Source organism: Pyrus communis, chromosome 16 (assembly GCF_963583255.1).
Source record: "Pyrus communis chromosome 16, drPyrComm1.1, whole genome shotgun sequence".
NCBI classification, from domain to species: domain Eukaryota; kingdom Viridiplantae; phylum Streptophyta; class Magnoliopsida; order Rosales; family Rosaceae; genus Pyrus; species Pyrus communis.
Window position 1 is genome coordinate 295,196 of NC_084818.1, and position 19,531 is coordinate 314,726.

A 19,531-nucleotide genomic window follows, 5' to 3' on the forward strand; every position below is an offset into this window, starting at 1 on the left:
ACGACAGAAAACCGTTTCGCTCTCTTCAGCAGAGGCGGAATATAGGGCCATGGCAGGTGCTTGTTGCGAGATAGTTTGGCTTCGTTTTTTGTTGAAGGATTTGAACATTCCTTTGGATGGTCCTTCCATTTTATTTTGTGATAATCAAGCAGCGTTACATATAGCTGCCAATCCTGTTTTTCATGAACGAACTCGTCACATTGAGATGGATTGTCACTTTATACGAGATAAGATTGTAAATGGCACAATAGAGACCAAGCATGTGGGTACGGCACAACAGTTGGCAGACTTGTTTACCAAACCTCTTGGGAAAGAAAAGTTTTCGGGTATGTTACGCAAGTTGGGAGTTCTTGACATCCACTCTCCAACTTGAGGGGGAGTGTTAGACAAATAAGGAATATGGTTGGAGTCCTTGTGTAATTGTATATAATATTATTATTGGAAGAATAAGCCGTCCTACAGCCGTCAAGCCGTCCTACAGCCGTCCTACCTTGTCCTACCTACACACTAGCCGTCCTACAGCCGTCAAGCCGTCCTACAGCCGTCCTACCTACACACTAGGACGGCTACCTTGTTCTCTACAGCCATCCTACCTTGTCCTACCTACACACTAGGACGGCTACCTTGTCCTACCTACACATTTGTATCATGTATATATATCCTTGTAATCTTGTAGAGAAAGATAATGAAAAATTAAGCATTCTCTTCCATTTGCATTCTCTTCCATAAGCATTCTCTTCCATTTGCATTCTCTTCCATTTTTCCACATTCATGTATCAATAACAAATATAATTTTTAGCCTACATACCTTTTTCTACGCACTGCACTTGATACGTGAGGTCTATGAAACATTTAGGAACTTTAAGATTCGCATTGCTGATTACATTCGTTATCGAAAGCTCACATTAAACATGAATGATCGATTCCCAGATGCTACGCATGAAGAGCTTAATGCGCAAGTTTGAGGTCTCATTAGTTTCAAGTGTTTTATTTTGTAATCATCCAATTCTGCATATTGGAGTCTTAGTTGTTGATGATGGATATGCAGAAGTGACGCAACTTGTATCATTTGCCGTGAAGAGATGACAACAGCCAAGAAACTATTGTGTGGACACCTTTTTCATGTGCCTTGCCTTCGATCATGGTTAGAGCAACAGCATAACTGCCCTACTTGCAGGGCCCTAGTTGTACGTCCTGACAGTGGGAAAGGTACAGCTGGCGGACATAGGGGTTCACGGTCAGATGCTCATCAACAGGGTAAACATCTTAGTGTTGCAATTTGTGTTGTCTTTCAACGTAAGGTCTGATATTTGGTTATTAGAAGGAAGGCACTTTGTTGTTTTTAATTTCAGAACTTAGTAGTTTTTAAACTTACATTTCCTTTTCCTTCATACATGAAAGATTATTGTAGAAGGAAATGAAAAATGAAAGCACCAATAAAATGCCGTTGGATTTCCTGTTTCATGGTCGCTCTTTTATTGTATAATCTATTTTGATCATATGGGACTCTAATATTTTGTTCAGTATAAAATTGTGGTGAGTTGACTGATGATTTTAATTGGGAACAGGGACAGGCACAACGGCTCAGGATAGTGGAGTTGCTGGTGATGGTGTGAGCCTATATGGAGCCAGGCTCCGAGCTGCTGCTGCTGCTGCTGCATCGATTATTAGAAGTCTCATGTATATCCTTCTGCAAACAGACAATTATGGTAATAACACCCTTATCGTAAGTGTTAGTTTACATTTTATTGGAGGAGTGGTCACATGTTTCCATTGTATTTTAATTTGTTCCTAGGTTGCTTGTGAGAGTGTGTGCTTGATACATATGATTTGGATATGTTGCACTGCATAGAATGCTACATACTACACCCTTACAAACTACGCCCTCTTGTGTGCTGGTCTCCTGGATATGCAGCACTTCCTCAGGTTCAAAGACATATGGTTGACTCCTCTAATACTGAATCTAGTGGAGAAGCTTGTAGTGGACAATCACAACCGCAGCTTGCAGCCCCTGGTGGACCTGCAAAGTTGTCTTTCTCTCAGTTTCCACCTTACGTGTTTGTCCCTGGAGCCAACGTGGCCTATGGGGAGAGGTCGGGCAGCGATCCAAATCTGACAGCCTCTCAGCTGGAGGCCCAGAAAAAGTTTCTTCAGCACCAGATAGAGCTGGTATTAAAGAGACGATGAATAACTTCTGTTGTGATTTGTGGTAGCTACCCCCGTTTTCTCTGCTTAGTAACTGCTTTTCTTATACAGATCCTGCAGAATCAGCTCCAACTTTTACAGAAACCAAAACCAAAGGAAAGTGTGCACATGGGTCCAACAAGGGCTTCTTTGGATGGCAAAGGAAAGAGTGTTGCAGCTTCTTCATCTGCTTCAGATTGTGGACGTCATGAAGATGGGGTTGATTCGTAGACATGGCATAACTTTAGGTATATTGTAAGACACAATATATGTGGATAACAAGGGATGAGAAAAATGTTGAGAGTTGTCCCAAATCGGTGAGGGACAAGGTTTGCTATGTACTTATATGGTATTGGGCTACTCCCCATATAGCTAATTGGTTTTATGATGGAACCCCAACTTTCTTCATAGTATCAGAGCATGTTGTCCTCGTGTGAAGCCAAATGACCATACGCGCTCCACGTCACCCAGTTATTGTCCACGTGTAGGCTTGAAAATTCGCTACATGTGTGGGGGCGTGTTGAGAGTTGTCCCACATCGATGAGGGACAAGGTTTGCTATGTACTTATATAGTCTTGAGCTACTCCTCATATAGCCAATTGGTTTTACGGTGGAACCTCAATTTCATCAAAAAATAGGTTAGGGATGAAAGAATAACTGGAGTTTGAGCATATTATTGTATAAGTTACACTCTTTCCCTCTTTTTGAAAAAGAAATTTCTTATCTTTTTGTACTTGTAACATTTTCCAATACCGTTCGTGGATGATAAAATTGTGTAGTACAGTAGCAGGACGTGAAATGTTGCCTCTATCGGCTTCTTCTGTATTAATTCAAACCCCATAGAAAGGGAATTCGGGTTCAGCTCTGAGGCTAAAAGGACTGACTTAACGTAAACATATCGGGCAGATAAAGGAACATCTTCCTAGTAATTCAGACACAAATGAAACGATCCATTGATTGATAATCGCTGAATCCAACTATTTGTTAGAAAATAAATGGAGTGATCTGCAACGCTTCAAAGAAAAACAACCTTCTATCCGGCTGGGAGACCCTTTTTTCTTCGTTTTTTTTGTTAAAAGCAGGCAATGGCTTCTTTTCTTTCTTTTTTTTTTAGTAAAAATTGTAAAATAGTAGTCTGCTTCTATTTAACGCCCTCTCCATCTTTAAATGGGGTGCTTAAAATGTTAAGAGTATTACTCACATTCAGCGAAATGAAAGTTTAAAATCCCTTAATATGCAAGAGCCAGTCATCATCACGGTTCTCTCTTTCAACTATTTCGCTATTTAGAAAGTATTTATGAGACATGTGGTTCACTTTTTAAACATGTAAGAGATATTTATTTATTAAGTAACGTTACTAAAACTATGAAATAGTTGTAAAAAAGAATCTCTTCTCCAAGACTGAATGTCGGGTGTCCTTTAACCTTATTGATCTTTGATGTCACATAAGTTCATATACACATTGGACTAGAAGCCTGGAAAGTGGGTATTGTGTTTGGTTGATTCGTTACCTAATTGCTTACGCTCCAAAGTTGACCTTCCCTTGTAATTATTTTTCTTTGGGTTGATCCCAAAGCCCACATGGCAATTAACTAAAAAGATGCAAGACCCCAATCAATCATACTCTCATTGAGGCCGAAGCCTTTTCGGCTTTGACATGCCGCAATCTGCGTTGTGTCAAATTGCATGTGGTGAGAATATTTTAGTAAAGGGGATGTTGAGATTTTAACTATGCATTCCGAATTTGAAACTATATCATTCTCTATATTATTGTAATAATTTTAGAATCTTTCTCTTTCCTTAATAATGATAATAAAGTTTTTTTAAAAAAATTGCTCAAATTTCGTTATCAGGTTTAATTTGGATTTATATATTCGTTGAGTGTTAAGCTAATTTTCTGAATCTCTAAGCACCAGAAATATAGGAGTAGAAGCAAAGTAAATTGTCCTAGGTTAGGATGGTTGGGTCTAATTAATTAAAATATTACAAAGGTAATATTCAAAGACACGGAATGGAGGACAGGACAGGCGCAATTAATTGCGAAATTCCAACTTGCTTCTCCATTCCTTTTTGCTTGGTTGATTATTCCAGTAGAAGTATGACCAGTGGTACAAGGTAATTGCTCAACCATATAGAGATTATATAGTAAGTGAACCAAATTAATTATAATAAAAATGCTAAGAAAATTCTCTCAAAATAAAACTTATTACTTTACAATTTAACATTAACTTCCATATCAATTTCATAAAGTATTGTACCAAAAACATAAAGTCGGAATAATCTCACTTTAAAATGGATCCTACTAATATATGATCATTTCTGATAGTTCATTTACACAAGCCTAACCTCTTTGTCTTCTTTTGATAGATTAGGTATATTTCTCTTCTTTTGATGGATTAGGTATATTTACACAAGCCTAACCTTTTTGTCCTCGTATGGCTCTAGGCCGTCTGGGCCTGTGCAAGTCAATCTTGATCAGCCTTCTCAACATCTGGAATATATGGCTGGCTGACATACAAATTTCAAATTAACATAGGGTAATTAAATAGTATAATCCAAGCTTAATTAATCAACATAATGTTAATTAATTAGTAAAAATTATCTGTGACTGCATGAAAAGAAAAGTATGGGAGAATTTGTTGATTTATCCAATAGTAAAGATATTATGAACACATGTTTTATCAAGATTGTATATGAGATTTCGGAGATTTTGTGTGAAATTCATAAAAATGTTGACCCTCCTTAAGCTAGTTTTTTGGAAAGAAAAAAAAAGTAGGACAATGTATTATGTTAGAAAACAATAACTTAAATCAAAACAAATTTTATGTCTCACTGATTATAAATTGACATATGTCATTAAAAAGTAAATAAAAAGAGCTATAAACATAACTTTTAATAAATATTAAAAGTAGTTCAGTTTTAAACAAACAAACAAGAAAAAAAACCTTTAAAAACTCTGAACTTTTAAATTTTATGGTGTAGTTACTGGCACTCTAAATTTTTAAGTTTAGAAAGAAAAAAATTATATAACATTATTACATATTAATATTAGATATAAAAATTTGTAGGGTCCTCTAAATTCGGGTAACTGTGCGATTGCACTTTTGGCTTCCGAAAGCCGCCTCTGTGGTTCATGAACACTTCTTACTTAGCACAACATCCACTGTGAGCTGTAACCTTCACCAGTAAATTGATTAATTTTCGATTACGCTCTCTCTCTCTCTCTCTCTCTCCCTATATATACTCACACTCACACACACACACACACACCCACATCCATCCTCGACTCATCATGCGAACTACATCTTCTGTAGACATAGGAAACGAATCATCAACGTCGTCGTCGATCAGCATGAAGATTTTAATTAGCTTGAAACTTGTAGTTGGCTTGTTATTGTCTACTGTTGGCATCTTCCATTGCCAAGCTTCGCCTCCTCGTTACACTTTTGTGGTAATTAGCTCATTTCCTTTCGATGCAGTTCAGTTCTGAATTCTGATGCATATGTGTGAATTGCATGCATCATGCATGTTGTTATAGAGATCATTTACTTTAATCATGTTTTATAAACCACATGAGATGATAGTTGATGGCTAGATTCCTACTTTAAAGCACTAAAAGAATAATTCAATCATCAACCGTCACGTCATGTAGTCTATAAAATATGATTTATAAACATGATCTACTAGCATTTTTCGGCTATAATATATTAACTTAAAATGCATAATACACATCCATGGTGTGTATATATATAGGGGTGTGCTATCTACACACCCCTTTTACTTCTCACACACCATTTGTTAATTTATGTATGTTGATCTTCTTCAATTCATCCGATCCGACGGCCGAAAATTAGAAAAGTGTGTGAAAAGTAAAAAGAGGTGTGTGGATATCACACCCCTATATATACACTTTATAACCGATGACTGTGTATGCTGAGTTCAAAAATATTGATGAATTCATATCTTCTGTTTGTTTGCAATAATCAATTTTAGGTGGAAGAAACTCCATATACACGACTGTGTAGCACAAAGAACATCTTGACTGTAAACGGTCAGTTTCCAGGACCAACGTTCTATGCTCATGTCGGAGATACTGTTGTAGTGGATGTCTATAACAAGGGCAATCGTAACATTACCCTACACTGGTAATTAATCAACTTTATCGCATGTAATCTCTTTAGAATTTTACTTAAATTTATGATATCCATCTATATTTCAGGCATGGAGTTAAGCAACTGCGGAATCCATGGTCGGACGGTCCTAATTACATCACGCAATGTCCTATTCAACCAGGAGCCAAGTTTACCCAAACTATTATATTTTCCTCAGAGGAAGGGACTCTATGGTGGCATGCTCACAGCGAGTGGGATCGAGCCACAGTCCATGGTGCTATAGTCATATACCCCAAGAAGGGAGCTACTTACCCTTTTCCCAAGCCTTACGCAGAATTTCCAATCATCTTGGGTATGCAAATCAATTCAAACTTCAATCCCATAAATGCTTATATAATAGCTTAAAGCGCTTTCAAATAACATAAAAACACTTGTGATAACATTGTCATGTAAAGTCAAAAGGTTTTTTCGGGCATTTTGTACTTGAATTTCCATTGAAATTTCGATGTGTTCTAATGGAAGGATTTCTCGTAAAAGAGCTTATGAGCATAAGTGATTTCTATATAAACATTTCCAAATTACGATCCTAATTTTTCTGCAAATCATTGATTCAAAAATTGTAGGAGAGTGGTGGAAGGAAGATATCGGACAACTTTACAATGAAACGATTCAAAGCGGAGGGGACCCTAATACCTCAAGTGCTTTCCTCATCAATGGTCAACCCGGCGATCTCTATCCTTGCTCAAAACCAGACACATTCAAGCTTATAGTTGATTACGGCAAAACCTACCTACTCAGACTAATCAACTCCGCCGTGCAAGAGATGATGTTTTTCGCCATTGCCAATCACAACGTCACAGTTGTAGGCTCAGATGCTAGCTACACCAAGCCATTTTCAACAGATTATGTGACCATATCTCCCGGGCAAACCATTGACCTCTTGTTAAATGCCGACCAAATCCCCAACAACTACTACATTGCTGCCAAAGCCTACGTTGGCGGGGCTGGGATTGCCTACGACAACACAACCACAACCGCCATACTGCGATACCATGGAAATTCTAATTCATCCCCTACTTCTTTGCCTAATATTCCTTCCCATAACAACACCAACGCATCAGTTTTCTTTACCAGTAAACTCAAAAGCTTGGCTGATAAAAAGCACCCCATTGACGTGCCACACAAGATAACAACTCATTTGTTCTATACACTCTCCATCAACACACTGCCCTGCCCGAATAATTCATGTGCTGGGCCTAATGGAACACGTTTAGCTTCCAGTGTCAACAACATTAGCTTTGTCAACCCCACCATTGACATATTGCAAGCTTACTATTACCATGTCAATGGGGTATTTGGAACTCGCTTTCCAAATTCCCCACCCTTGCTATTTAATTTTACAGCTCAGGACTTGCCTTTGTACCTACAGACGCCGAAGCAAGGGACGGAGGTGAAGATACTGGAGTACAACTCAACGGTGGAGATTGTGTTTCAGGGGACAAATTTGGTGGCAGGAGATGACCATCCGATGCATCTCCATGGATTCAGTTTCTACGTTGTGGGATGGGGGCTCGGGAATTTTGACAAGGACAAGGACCCTTTGACGTATAATCTTGTCGATCCTCCTTTTCAGAATACCATCGCTATCCCTGTAAATGGTTGGACTACTATTAGATTCAAGGCAAACAATCCTGGTACGTAATTAATAAAGATGCTCATCATCTCTAATTAAATATATTATCTAAGGGGCTGTTTTATAATAACCATATCAGTTTTCCGTTTCCAATTTTAGTTAACCCCCCTAATTGGTTATATTAATGAATGATAATTAGTTCATGATAAATTGTTCTTGTTCTTGTTGTTATATGTAGGCGTTTGGTTTATGCACTGTCATCTGGATCGACATATGTCATGGGGCATGGACGTGACGTTCATAGTGAAAAATGGAAAGGGCCTACAAGCGCAGATTTTACCTCCGCCACAAGGAATGCCTCCATGCTAACAATTTTTATAAAGCTTTCGAGCTGGTTCTATGTTCATGGCAATAAATTGGGACAGCATGTAATTCGTCTTTTCTAATACCATTTATACTATCAACTATTTCGACTGGCCGTGGCCAGGATATGTATGTCTTAAAAATTCACCTGGCTTTGTATTGTCACCAATTTGGTGGCCGTCACGACTCAAGATTAACACGTGGAAAAGTTTCCATCAAAGAAATATGATGATCAATGCGCATTGTATTAGTACTAAAATTATTGGCCTTATTTTAAACATTGGTTCAACTGCAATGGATTATTTAAAACAACTCATAAGAATTTTCTAGTTCTATACTCTGAAGTTTTAACCGTTAGATCATTGGTCAAAAATATACTATTAGTCAAGGCTTCCCTTCCCCTACAGTGGATTCTCTCTCAATAATTGTCGACGCGAACTAGCCGGCTTAGGGATAACTAGTGTGTTTTGGCTTTGATACCAAAATGGCCCAGAGACGTGTCAAAGTAATTACACAATTTTAATCTTGTTATACTTTATTATTAAGTTTATAAACAGGCAGTGAACATATATAAAGATAACAACACAATAATTATGAATTGAAATAAACAAAGATGAAGTAAAGGATAAGTAAATACAGCAATAAAAAATGATAAAATAAGCATAAAGTAAGGAAGCATACTCACATTAATTTATTAAGGGAAAATTAGGTTTACATCCTTCTTTTTGTTACCCATTGATTAAAATCCTATTCATTTTGAATTTTTGATCAAGATCCTTGGGTATTAATAACATCATTAATTATTTGAATAATAAAATATTTTTATTTTTAAATATATTCCTTTAGTGTTAAAAATGTTACAATTAGTATATTTATATTTATGGCTAAATTTTTTGTCATATATTTTTATTTTTAGTTTGTACCTATTTTTAATTTGCAAATATTTTTTAATTTGTACCAATTTTCTTTTCATTTTTAATTTGTACCCATATATTAGTTTCTTTTTGTGCCCGTATTTTTTAAAAGTTTTATTTGTGTTTGTACCCACGTATATACCGTCACGTGACATTGTATATTTAATCAATGATAGAAAAATTACATATGGTTTATTTATGTTTTATGCCTAAACTTTGTATCATATATTTATATTTTTAGTTTGTACCCACTTTTAATTTGCAACATTTTTTTTTAATTTGTAGTATTTTCTTTTTAGTTTTATTTTGTACCCATGTATTAATTTCTTTTAGCGCTTATATTTTTAAAAATTCATTTTTACTCATAATTTTTAATCTTTTATTTGTACCCTAATTTGTTTATAATGTACCCATTATTCTTCATTAATGTACCACTTTGTTATATGTGAAATGTACCAATTTTTTTAACACCATGGATACATTCTTTTGCCATTTATTATTTCTTATTTTTACATAGTTTTTATTCATTTATTCAATCAAAATATTTGAATTTTTTTATTGTAACCGTTTCTAATTGTATTATAATGAGGGATTTTAAATTTATAAGATTATAAATCTTATAAAATATCAAACAATTAATGTCAAAACTATAAAAATAAAAATATTAATAGTAATATAATAAGGTGTACAAAGTCAAGGAACCTTGATCAAACTTTGAATACTATTAAGGTTTTAATCAAATAATATTTAAAGATTAGGGACCACATTCAAAGTATCCCATTTATTAATCTTCAACTTCAATGTTACAAGATAGCATCAAAATTGAAAAGAAAGACATCACTCAAACACTCAGAAGTTCTCTCTCTCTCTAAATATATTTATCCAGACGTAAAGATATATATATATATATATATATATATATATATATATGTATATATGTGTGTGCGCGCGCGCATGTGTGTATCTAGACGTAAAGATCTAGCTATATATATATATATATGTGTGTGTGTGTGTGCGTGTGTGTATCTAGACGTAAAGATCTAGCTATATACATAGCTAGACGTAATGATCATATATGATTAATCAATGACATCGTGATTAAGAAATTTAATATATACTAAAACTCAAAACTAACTGATTCACTGTTCATAAATACAGTGTGCTTCCTATTTTGTCCCAGCTAAGTTTGTTTTATTACGTTTCTGCCACGCCTGAGAAAATATATATAAAATTTAGTTTTTCTTTTTCTTCTTCTCTCTTCCCTCTCGCTGCCCCGTTGCGACTCACCGTTTGAACGAGAAACCCAAAAATCATCAATTTGATCTCCTTCTCCAAATCAACACAACCATACCTTCCAAAAATCTTAATCCGCACCCGAACCCTCGAACCCAGTTTGGGTTTGACGTTCCCGGCGCCTTTCATAAGTTTTCCGGTGGCGGCCGGCCCTGCAACCACATCTATTCGACTCAGGAGAGTCCCAACAACAACATTCGAGTTTTGCATGCTCGAATCTGCCCCTAGAACGAGGATTTCCATACACCCAGCTAGCGGTGGCGGTGGGTTTTTCCGACGAAGATCTTAGTTTTCTCTGACGGGTTTCAGGCCTTTCCAACCTTTTTTGGGTCCGGCGAAGGTGATATTCTTACTCTACAGCCTAAAATTAGCTTAGGTTGTGAATTTGGTATGAAATGGTTGAGTTTTAAAGCTAATCGGAATCTCTGTGTTTTCCGGTAATTAGCATCCCCTGGGTATGGCACAAGTTGCTTTTCAATTCTGGCAAATTAGCATGGGAGTCTGATTGCTGCATTGCATGGATATGTGCATTTCTTGAGTTTTTTTTGTTTTGTGTGTTGGATTAGTTATTGTTGTTATATTTAAGAATTTGAATCTGTTCATAGTTATTGATTTCGTATTATTATAGCATGATGCATGAATTGTGGTTTTGTGAAATTTTCTGAATAGTTTGTTCTGCTGCTGGGCTTGGAGTATCAATTCATTGGGGATTCTGAAATCAATTAACTGAGGAAAGAAGAAGTAAAAAGGGCAAGGGAGCTGTTGAGATGGTTCTCTTCTCTCTTTTTTAAAATTTAAATGATGTATTCTGGTGGTATCCCTCCTCAATTCAAAGTAAAAGATCTTAGATTTGAATCTCATGGATGGCGAATTCGATACCAAATTAAGCTGCTTATTATGTGGCTTAGCCAAACTCGCTCTTACTTTAGTATAAAAATATTGATGTAACAAAAAAAATAATAATAATAATGATGTATCTGATTTTATTTTGGTGGGTCATGAATTCAATTTCTACATGGGCTCATGAGAAGTAATCTCTCATGACGGTTTGGAAATGATAATTTGTTGAGAAACTTTTTTTATATTCTGGTTGGACAAAATAGGCTGATTATCTGCAAATTTCATGAGGTTTTCAATAGGGCTGTTTACCAACACTTCTGCATGTAAACAGTATGTACATACACATTAGCAATTGTACTTTTTCAATCCCGCAGCATCACGCGCGGGCAATGGTTGTTGCTAGTACAATCTAAAACCTTTGAAAGACTCTTTGATTTCTCAAATTTTGACAAGCCATGTTTTCTCCTCTGGTTCGAAAACTGAAAGCCAACAAATCAACAACCAAATTCGGTAAAGTAACAAACCTCAACGAAAAATCAAATATTTAGCTTCTGGGTAGTCGAGAAGAAGTAAGATTTAATTACTTGTGGAAGGTTAGAGAAATTGGGAGCAGCATGAGTGAGGACATCGAGAAGCAGAGATAAAAAAGATGAGGAAGCAGAGATCGAAGGGATCACAAAGCAGAGATAGAAGAGATTGCGAGGCGGAGTGTAGGACGCATGATCGAAATCGCGAATCCGTTTCAGAACAGCCGAGATAATGAGGAATAAAGATATGAAACAGAGGGTAAACAAAATTGTAAATAATTTGAACAATTAACATTAAAAAGCACATAACACCAATTGAAAGCAAAGAAACACCATTGATCAAATTTTTACCTCTTTTCTTCTGCCTTTGTATCAATTGTGAACAAAAATTATTTGGCTTCAGCCAGGACAGAGGGTTGAAATTTTTCGGATACCTATACACCAAAGAAATTTGTTACAATACACTGACACGACAAATAATCATTCATTAAACCTAATTAACAAATATGTACCCATTATCTTTATTCAACCATACAGTTTACCTCATCACTTGTTCTTTACTGCCCTCTAACTAATAAAGACTAATTATACATGCATTTGACGAACAATACTTAAAGTAAAAGCAAGAAGAAAGGTATTGACAATACGTCACATTTACAGTCCAACAAATAGTATTAAGGATGGTTTATACATATTTTTTGCAACTATATAAAATGATTTGATCTGGCTAGGTCAAATTCAATAATTGTTGCATTAGCAAATGATTATATAGATAATAATTTTTCTCTAAAAAATAATAAACAAAGAATGGGCATTGACGGTTTCCTTACGATCTAAATCCAATTGATTAGTGGTAGGTGGTCCATATCTCTTGATATATATATATATATATATATATATAGGAATCCTTTTACAAGAGGGATCTCATTTTTTTTTTTTAAATTAGAGACATCGTCTTAACCGTTGGATTTTACTTCAATGAAATTATGTGGTTGAGATTGTGTGGCCTATGTTTTAATCTCAATCACACAATTTCATTAAAGTTAATCCAACGGTTAAGAGGGTGTCTCCATTTTTTTAGAAAAATGAGGACCCCTCTTGGTAAGGGGCCTATATATATATATATATATATAAATCTTTATCTTTGTTTACCTTGACTTTGAGATATTCGATGAATTGACTGTGAGTAAGAATTTTGTGTCATTCAAAATCAGTTGTTATGAAAATAATGATGCAGATATACTTTGAAAATAAGTTTTATTGCAAAACTTACATTGGGACTTACAATTAATTTACTGACGATTGAGTCAGCAAATAAGAAATTGACTAGTGAAAAAGATATTGGTGCACGCAAACATCCTTGACATTTGAGAATTTAAATTGTTTACAATTTGATTTTCTTTGAATGCAGTGTGAACCCAAAGAAATTTTGATTGAGAAAAGATTTAGCTACACACACACACACACACACACACACACACACATATATATATATATATACACGTAAAGATTTAGCAAATTATTATTACCATCCACTGATTTAGCTATATATATATATATATATATATATATATTTGCAGTACAGGATGATCATGTATGATTAACATTGGAAATTATTACTGATCTGCTTTGGATTTTCACAGAAAGGGGGTCTTGTTTCAGTACTTAAGTATTATCATTACCTTACAACCACTGAAATTAATCAAAATATCCTAATAAAAAAAGATGAATAAGGATCTGATTTGACCATTTATGTCTTGATTGCATGCACAAATGCAGCGCTTGGTGTTTGAGAATAACAAAAGAAAACCCTTTTGAAAAGGTTTTCGCTAATTGGACAGAACGAGGTAAGTAACATTTCATCACGACCATGTTAATTCAGTACAGCAGTCTTTTGTGATTAGTAATTTAGTATGGATAAGGATTAAGGGTGGCCAGAATATCAAAGTTGCAAGCATGACCTGGTTCTCGGAGACGTTATGTCATGGAACCAAGTTTTAGTTTTATAGGTTATGCCATGCAACCAAGTTTTAGAAAGACGTTAATAAAAATAAAAATCCACCCAGAGAAGCTGATCCTCTATCAAAATCATAAATCAAATTCAGCAAAAATTCTCAAAAATCTTACAGAAATCCACTGGAATTCTCAGGAATTTTCAAGTCCTCTGAAATCTCTCACTTTTAAAATTCTAAAGATCCATCACTCCAATCTCTAAACTAAATTTTGATTTCATCTAATACTCTAGCAGTAAAGATCAAACACTCAAATGTCATGAAACCAAACCAAATCTGCTCGAATTAAATTCTAAACACTTCAATTCAATCTCAAAATTGAAAACGAACACTTCACTTTTACAAAAGTTGAACAGAGGAAAAACAAGACAAAACAAAGTCTCACAAACGGCCACATCGACAGCAAAATTGCAACAGAAAGAGGAAAAATGTTCAATCAAACCATTGGATAACATCTTCTCAGGCAGCCAAAAAAAAAACCCACAAATTCAAAACCACAAAAATCCAATCTAAAACATCGAATCACACACTGAGATGCACAAAAAAATATATTAACAAATGCGATCCAGAAGACTTCCTCTTTGATGATTCAAAGAAAAACCTCTATTTCTGCGATAACCGTATCGCACAATACCGATTTCAACCCTTTTTTTTTTTTTTTTTTTTTCAGCAAACGCCAAAAAACGCGAGCCAAAAATGAAATTTCTAGGAATCCAATTCCTTTAAACCACAAAAAACACACTGGCTAATTCACTTGGGCAAAGAAAGATGAGAAAATCAAAAGCAGCGAAAGAGGAAGCTTTGAGGCACAAAGAAAAGCAAGGCAAGAGCAGGCAACAACAGCAAGACAACCTAAAGAAGAACCAACAAAATCGAAGCAGGAGACCCGGCGTTGATGGACGCGTAGCCTAGGAGGGCAATTCCGTCATTTAACTGTGCAACAAATAGAAAAAACGCATGTTGGAAAACCAAATGAAGGGCATTTTAGTCCGTTCGCTTTGAGTGAACACTGAACGCAGGTTTAGGTTTTAGTATAGGAATAATGTGTGAACGCAGGTTTAGGTTTTAGTATAGGAATAATGTGTGCCGCCACACAACCTCCTCAATTCTATTGCCGCTTCTTCCCTCGCAGGCCTTTCGGCACTACTCAACTTGATGCAACTCTTTGCAAGCTCCGCAACTGCTCTGAGTTGCTCTCTGTTTCCCTCGTTTACAAGTTGTGCCACAACGATCTGAAAGATGTCATTTTGTTCTACAGAAGAAACGAAATGGGACGTTATGATTCTTTGATTTTCTGGTCTGTTAAAAGGCCAACGGCATCTCCCCAGTTTGAAGCCCCAGCAATACGATTCCAAAGCTATAAACATTGCTCTTATCTGTCAACTGGCCTGTACAGATATATTCCGGGTCTAGGTAACCAAGTGTTTGCTGCACCAATGTGTTCATCTGGATTCATTACTAGGGACCTGGACCAACCTCGAAGGACCAAAACCAGAGGCATTGTGCACAAAACAATCAGTTAAAAGTATGTTGGAAGAGTTGACATTTCCATGAATCATAATTGGTTTCAACGAGTCAACTGCAGAATGCATATAAGCAAGAGCAGCTGCAGATTCTGAGGCTACCTTTAAAAGGACATGCATGCCAAGGCAATGCACTCTTCTCGTCAGCGTGATGAATGTAGTCGGACAAGGTCCCATTGCAAGGGCAAGAGGGACGATCTCATTTACGTACATGCCTAGAATGAGCTTTACCGGAAAGACTTTTATGTGTTTGATGTAGCATCTACCAGTTTTCCTATGGTGATAATTATATGCCTGGTTTGTCTTTGAAATGCCATCATAACTGCAGCGTCTGAGTTCTGTGGATTTGTTGGCCAGTATACGCCCGCAGTTCTGTCAGAAGTGTTACAGTTCGGAAGCTGGGCTTAGAGTTCAGAAGCTAAGAGTATTGGAAGACTAAATTTGTAGATAAAATTTGTAAACTAAATGATGTATCATAAATAGGAAATGAACACGTTTATCAACGGTTAAATAATAAAGGAAAACTAATGAAAATGGTTTGAAAACTTTGAGTTTTAACGATAAGGACAAAATAAAGAGTAAAGTGAATAGTACCATGTTTGACTTTTTAGTGTAAAAATATGTTTTTTCGTTAAATTGAATAGTACCACGAGTTTTTCGTTAATACTCCCAAATAATAATCCATTATCAAATTCCATATTATTTTACTGAAAATATAACTTTAGCCCTTGAAACTAAAGTTTTTTTACATAAAATCCGATATAATCTTTTTATCTGAATAAAACCCAATGATTAGGCTCCACATAAGCAAATTCATTAATTTTGTTTGCCTTTACACCTTTTGCATTTTTCAGATGCCTAAAATACCCCTAATAATGTTATACGTTCCTTGAGATTTCGTCATTGTTTTTAAAATTTGCATAAAATTAGACAATTTTAATTTAATCTTGTCATTTTCTTACCAAATGAAAATCTGAAAGAGCATTATAAGATAATCTATATTTAAAAAATATAAATAAATTATTTGGACATGTGTAATAGTAATAAATTTGCCTTGTGTATGTAATGACACATGCAAAATAATTTACCTATAAAATAAAAAATGTTTTTTGATTCAAAATAAATTTATCTATATTTTATATAATAATATAGGTAAATTATTGCACACATATATATTAGTAGTAAAATGTGCCCAATATATATAATAATGCATGAAAATAATTCATCTACAAATAAAGGAAATTTGATTAAAAAATAATATATCTATTACTTTTTGTTTATGAATTTCAATTTCTTTTTTTTTATTACAAACATAATGTACCTATAATATAATTTACCTATTGTTTAATCTTATAAGAAAATAATGTATCTACTGTTTTATTTTAATGGAGATAATTTGTCTTGGTTAAATTTTTATGAAATAATTTAGGCATTGTTTAACTTTACTAAAATAATGGAACTACTATTTTAATTTATCTACAAAATTAATGCTATTTGATTCAAAATTAATTTACTTATATCTTACATATAGATATAGATAAATTATTTTTAACATGCATATATAATAACAAACAAAAAATGCCTAATGTATGTAATAATCTAGGTAAAATAATTTACCTACAACATAAATAATATTAATTGGTTCTTTATTGTTTTTATCAAACAATATTATTTGATGCAAAATAACTGATTGTACAAAGGAGTTTTTTTTTTTTTTCCATACGAAAAATGTGCCCATAATTGTTTATGAACATGGCTAATTTAATATATATATATATATATATATATATATATATATATATATATATATGTTCCTAATATTTATCACACAAGAAATGTAAAATTTTCATAGGGGGTTAATTGCTAATCATAATTAGGGTGAGTAATAATATTTATTGGCATAATTAGGGTTTTGTGGCATAAGTTGTAAATATGTGATAATAATTAGTTACATATTTGTCTACATGGTATTCTATTTGAAATTTGAATTTTATTTGGATGTTATTTGAATGTTTAATATTAGATGGATTTTTGTTTGGAAAAGAGGAGTCTCAAGGGCCTTTTTCTAAAGAACCCGTATAGTTTAGGAAGTGTTAACAGTTCGGAAGCTGGGCTTAAAGTTGGCTTCTGATAATGGTGCCAACAAAAACAATGATATTGAGCTAAACAAAGAGAGTTTGCGCAGGAGATGATGTCCTAGTTTCAGAATCATCCCTTCCATCTCCATTTTTATCTTCCCTTTTATTTTTCCTAACTTACTCTTTTCTATTTTTTTAAATTTGACGTGGGATGCTCTTTCTCTCAAAGTTTTGAGAGACCAACTCCTTAATTATTATCTCCATCCATGTGTTCACTTGCGCTCCTCCTTCCGGTTTCTTCCCTTCACGCGGCATCAAATCTCTAGCTTTTTTATTCGGAGGTCAACGGTTAAGCTTAGTATTATATATATATATAAATGCACGTCATGAATCTTCCTTGGTGCAGAGAATATAATATTTTCAAGCAGTTTTATCACTAACAAGCTACAACATATCATGTATTATTAATTTAAATTGTTAATTTATATTTCAGTTTTGAGGTTATTTCTGTTTTTTGATCGACTTATTTTGACACTTATTGGCCTCGTTGTACATAATGGTTTATCTGTGTGGACTGCATTCAGAGGATAACTTTTTACGCCTCTCACATATATCCCAAAGGAAATGTTGTTGCGGACAATTTTGTTAACATGTGCTTGTCTCCAACTTTGGTATGGTATCATTCCCCTCCACTGGCAGCTCGTGCTACTTTAAAAGGACATGCCAAGGCAATGCACTCTTGCCGTTAGCATGATGAATGTAGTCGAACAAGGTCCCATTGCAAGGGAATTCATAGACTATCTCAGTTTTGATTTATACACAGGTTGTCTAGATTAATATATTTTAAAGGAATTTTTTTTGAAATGTCATATGAACTTAAATGTCTTTTTCAATTTGTCATATGAACTTAAATGCCTTTTTTTAATTTGTCATAAAAACTAAAATTTAAGCTCATACCAAATTTTTTAAAATCATTATTTTGATATCTAATCTTAACTCCGTTAAGTTTTTCATAAATTGATATGCCAAAACCTATCATTGACTACATGAAACTAAAAATAATGGAAGAATTCGTCGAATTCGTCGATTTATCCTATAGTAAAGATACTAAGCACACGTGTTTAATGAACACTTCTTGTACAACTAGAAAAAGAATATGTTTGCCATAATGTTTTTCCCTGTTATCGATAGAGGTATATATACAGCAGTATTTTCTGCAATTACATTTAAAGATCTATAACCTAATTTAATAGAGGAATACATAGCAATATTTTCTAAATTACATTTACAGACCTACAATCTAGTTTAACAATGTAGAAAAGAATCAACTAGCTGATTATACTGCCACCATTGCTCAGTATCGGCCCTACTCTTGCTAACTTTCTGTTCAAAATTATTCCTAAAATTCTTGCTGATCGACTCAGCCTTATTGCCACTCGTATTATTTCTATCTAGCAAGTGATATTTTTGAAAGGTAGACGTATTTCTGATTGCATTGGGCTAGTTTTAGAAGGGTTCCATTTTATGTACAAAAATGTTTTTGGTGGTAATGTCGGCATAAATGTCTATATTGCTAAAATTTACTTTGAATTGAAAATTTCTTCTCCATATGCTTTTTAGCTTTGGTTTTTCTCGTATTTTTGTGGACTGGTGCATGTTTTATTCAATTTTGGTAAACGGCACATCACATGTGTTTTTCTCTTGCTGTCAGGGAGTACATCAGGGAGGAGAAATTTTTAGGTGTACCGGGTACACCAAAAAAATTTCGTGTACCCTCACTCATAAATGGTGGACCCTCACTTTTTGTACCCTCAATAAATAAATAAAATCAAACCATTATGAGTGAGGGTACACGGAATTTTTTTGGTGTACCCGGTACACCTAAAAATTTCTCCATCAGGGAGACCCTCTTTCTCCACTTCTTTTCTATCTACCAAAGAAGGCTATGAGCAGGGGATTATCTTTGCTTTTCTCTACTGGACGGATGCTGCTATTTCAACTCCACGGGATTGTTGCTTGCTTCTATTCACATGTTATATATGATGATCCTTT

At 34.6% G+C, this 19,531-nt stretch overlaps 2 protein-coding genes across 3 annotated transcripts; both read left to right on the forward strand.

Moving 5' to 3' along the window:
* The first annotated feature begins 1,509 nt into the window (after positions 1 to 1,509).
* On the forward strand, positions 1,510 to 2,877 carry LOC137720622 (uncharacterized). Of its 2 annotated transcripts, XM_068459712.1 has the most exons (3): positions 1,510 to 1,709; positions 1,916 to 2,169; positions 2,257 to 2,877. In XM_068459712.1, the coding sequence occupies exons 1-3, from the start codon at positions 1,679 to 1,681 to the stop codon at positions 2,413 to 2,415; spliced, it is 444 nt and encodes a 147-aa protein (XP_068315813.1). In that variant the 5' UTR covers positions 1,510 to 1,678; the 3' UTR covers positions 2,416 to 2,877. The 2 variants fall into 2 exon arrangements, with proteins under 2 accessions (XP_068315813.1, XP_068315812.1); XM_068459711.1 differs by lacking the exon at positions 1,510 to 1,709 and having other exon boundaries at positions 1,766 to 2,169.
* Positions 2,878 to 5,453: 2,576 nt separating this feature from the next.
* Positions 5,454 to 8,516, forward strand: LOC137720087 (laccase-15-like). The gene is made up of 5 exons (XM_068459096.1): positions 5,454 to 5,635; positions 6,178 to 6,329; positions 6,404 to 6,648; positions 6,920 to 7,990; positions 8,168 to 8,516. Exons 1-5 carry the CDS (start codon positions 5,477 to 5,479, stop codon positions 8,296 to 8,298), a joined length of 1,758 nt encoding a protein of 585 aa, XP_068315197.1. The 5' UTR covers positions 5,454 to 5,476; the 3' UTR covers positions 8,299 to 8,516.
* The last annotated feature ends 11,015 nt before the right edge of the window (positions 8,517 to 19,531 follow it).

Coding starts and splice junctions, on each gene's coding strand:
- LOC137720622 (XM_068459711.1), top strand. CDS start 1,837: ATGTTGCACTGCATAGAATGCTACATACTACACCCTTACAAACTACGC. Junction 2,170..2,256: donor TTCAGCACCAGATAGAGCTG/GTATTAAAGAGA, acceptor TTTCTTATACAG/ATCCTGCAGAATCAGCTCCA.
- LOC137720087 (XM_068459096.1), top strand. CDS start 5,477: ATGCGAACTACATCTTCTGTAGACATAGGAAACGAATCATCAACGTCG. Junction 6,330..6,403: donor CGTAACATTACCCTACACTG/GTAATTAATCAA, acceptor TCTATATTTCAG/GCATGGAGTTAAGCAACTGC. Junction 7,991..8,167: donor ATTCAAGGCAAACAATCCTG/GTACGTAATTAA, acceptor TGTTATATGTAG/GCGTTTGGTTTATGCACTGT.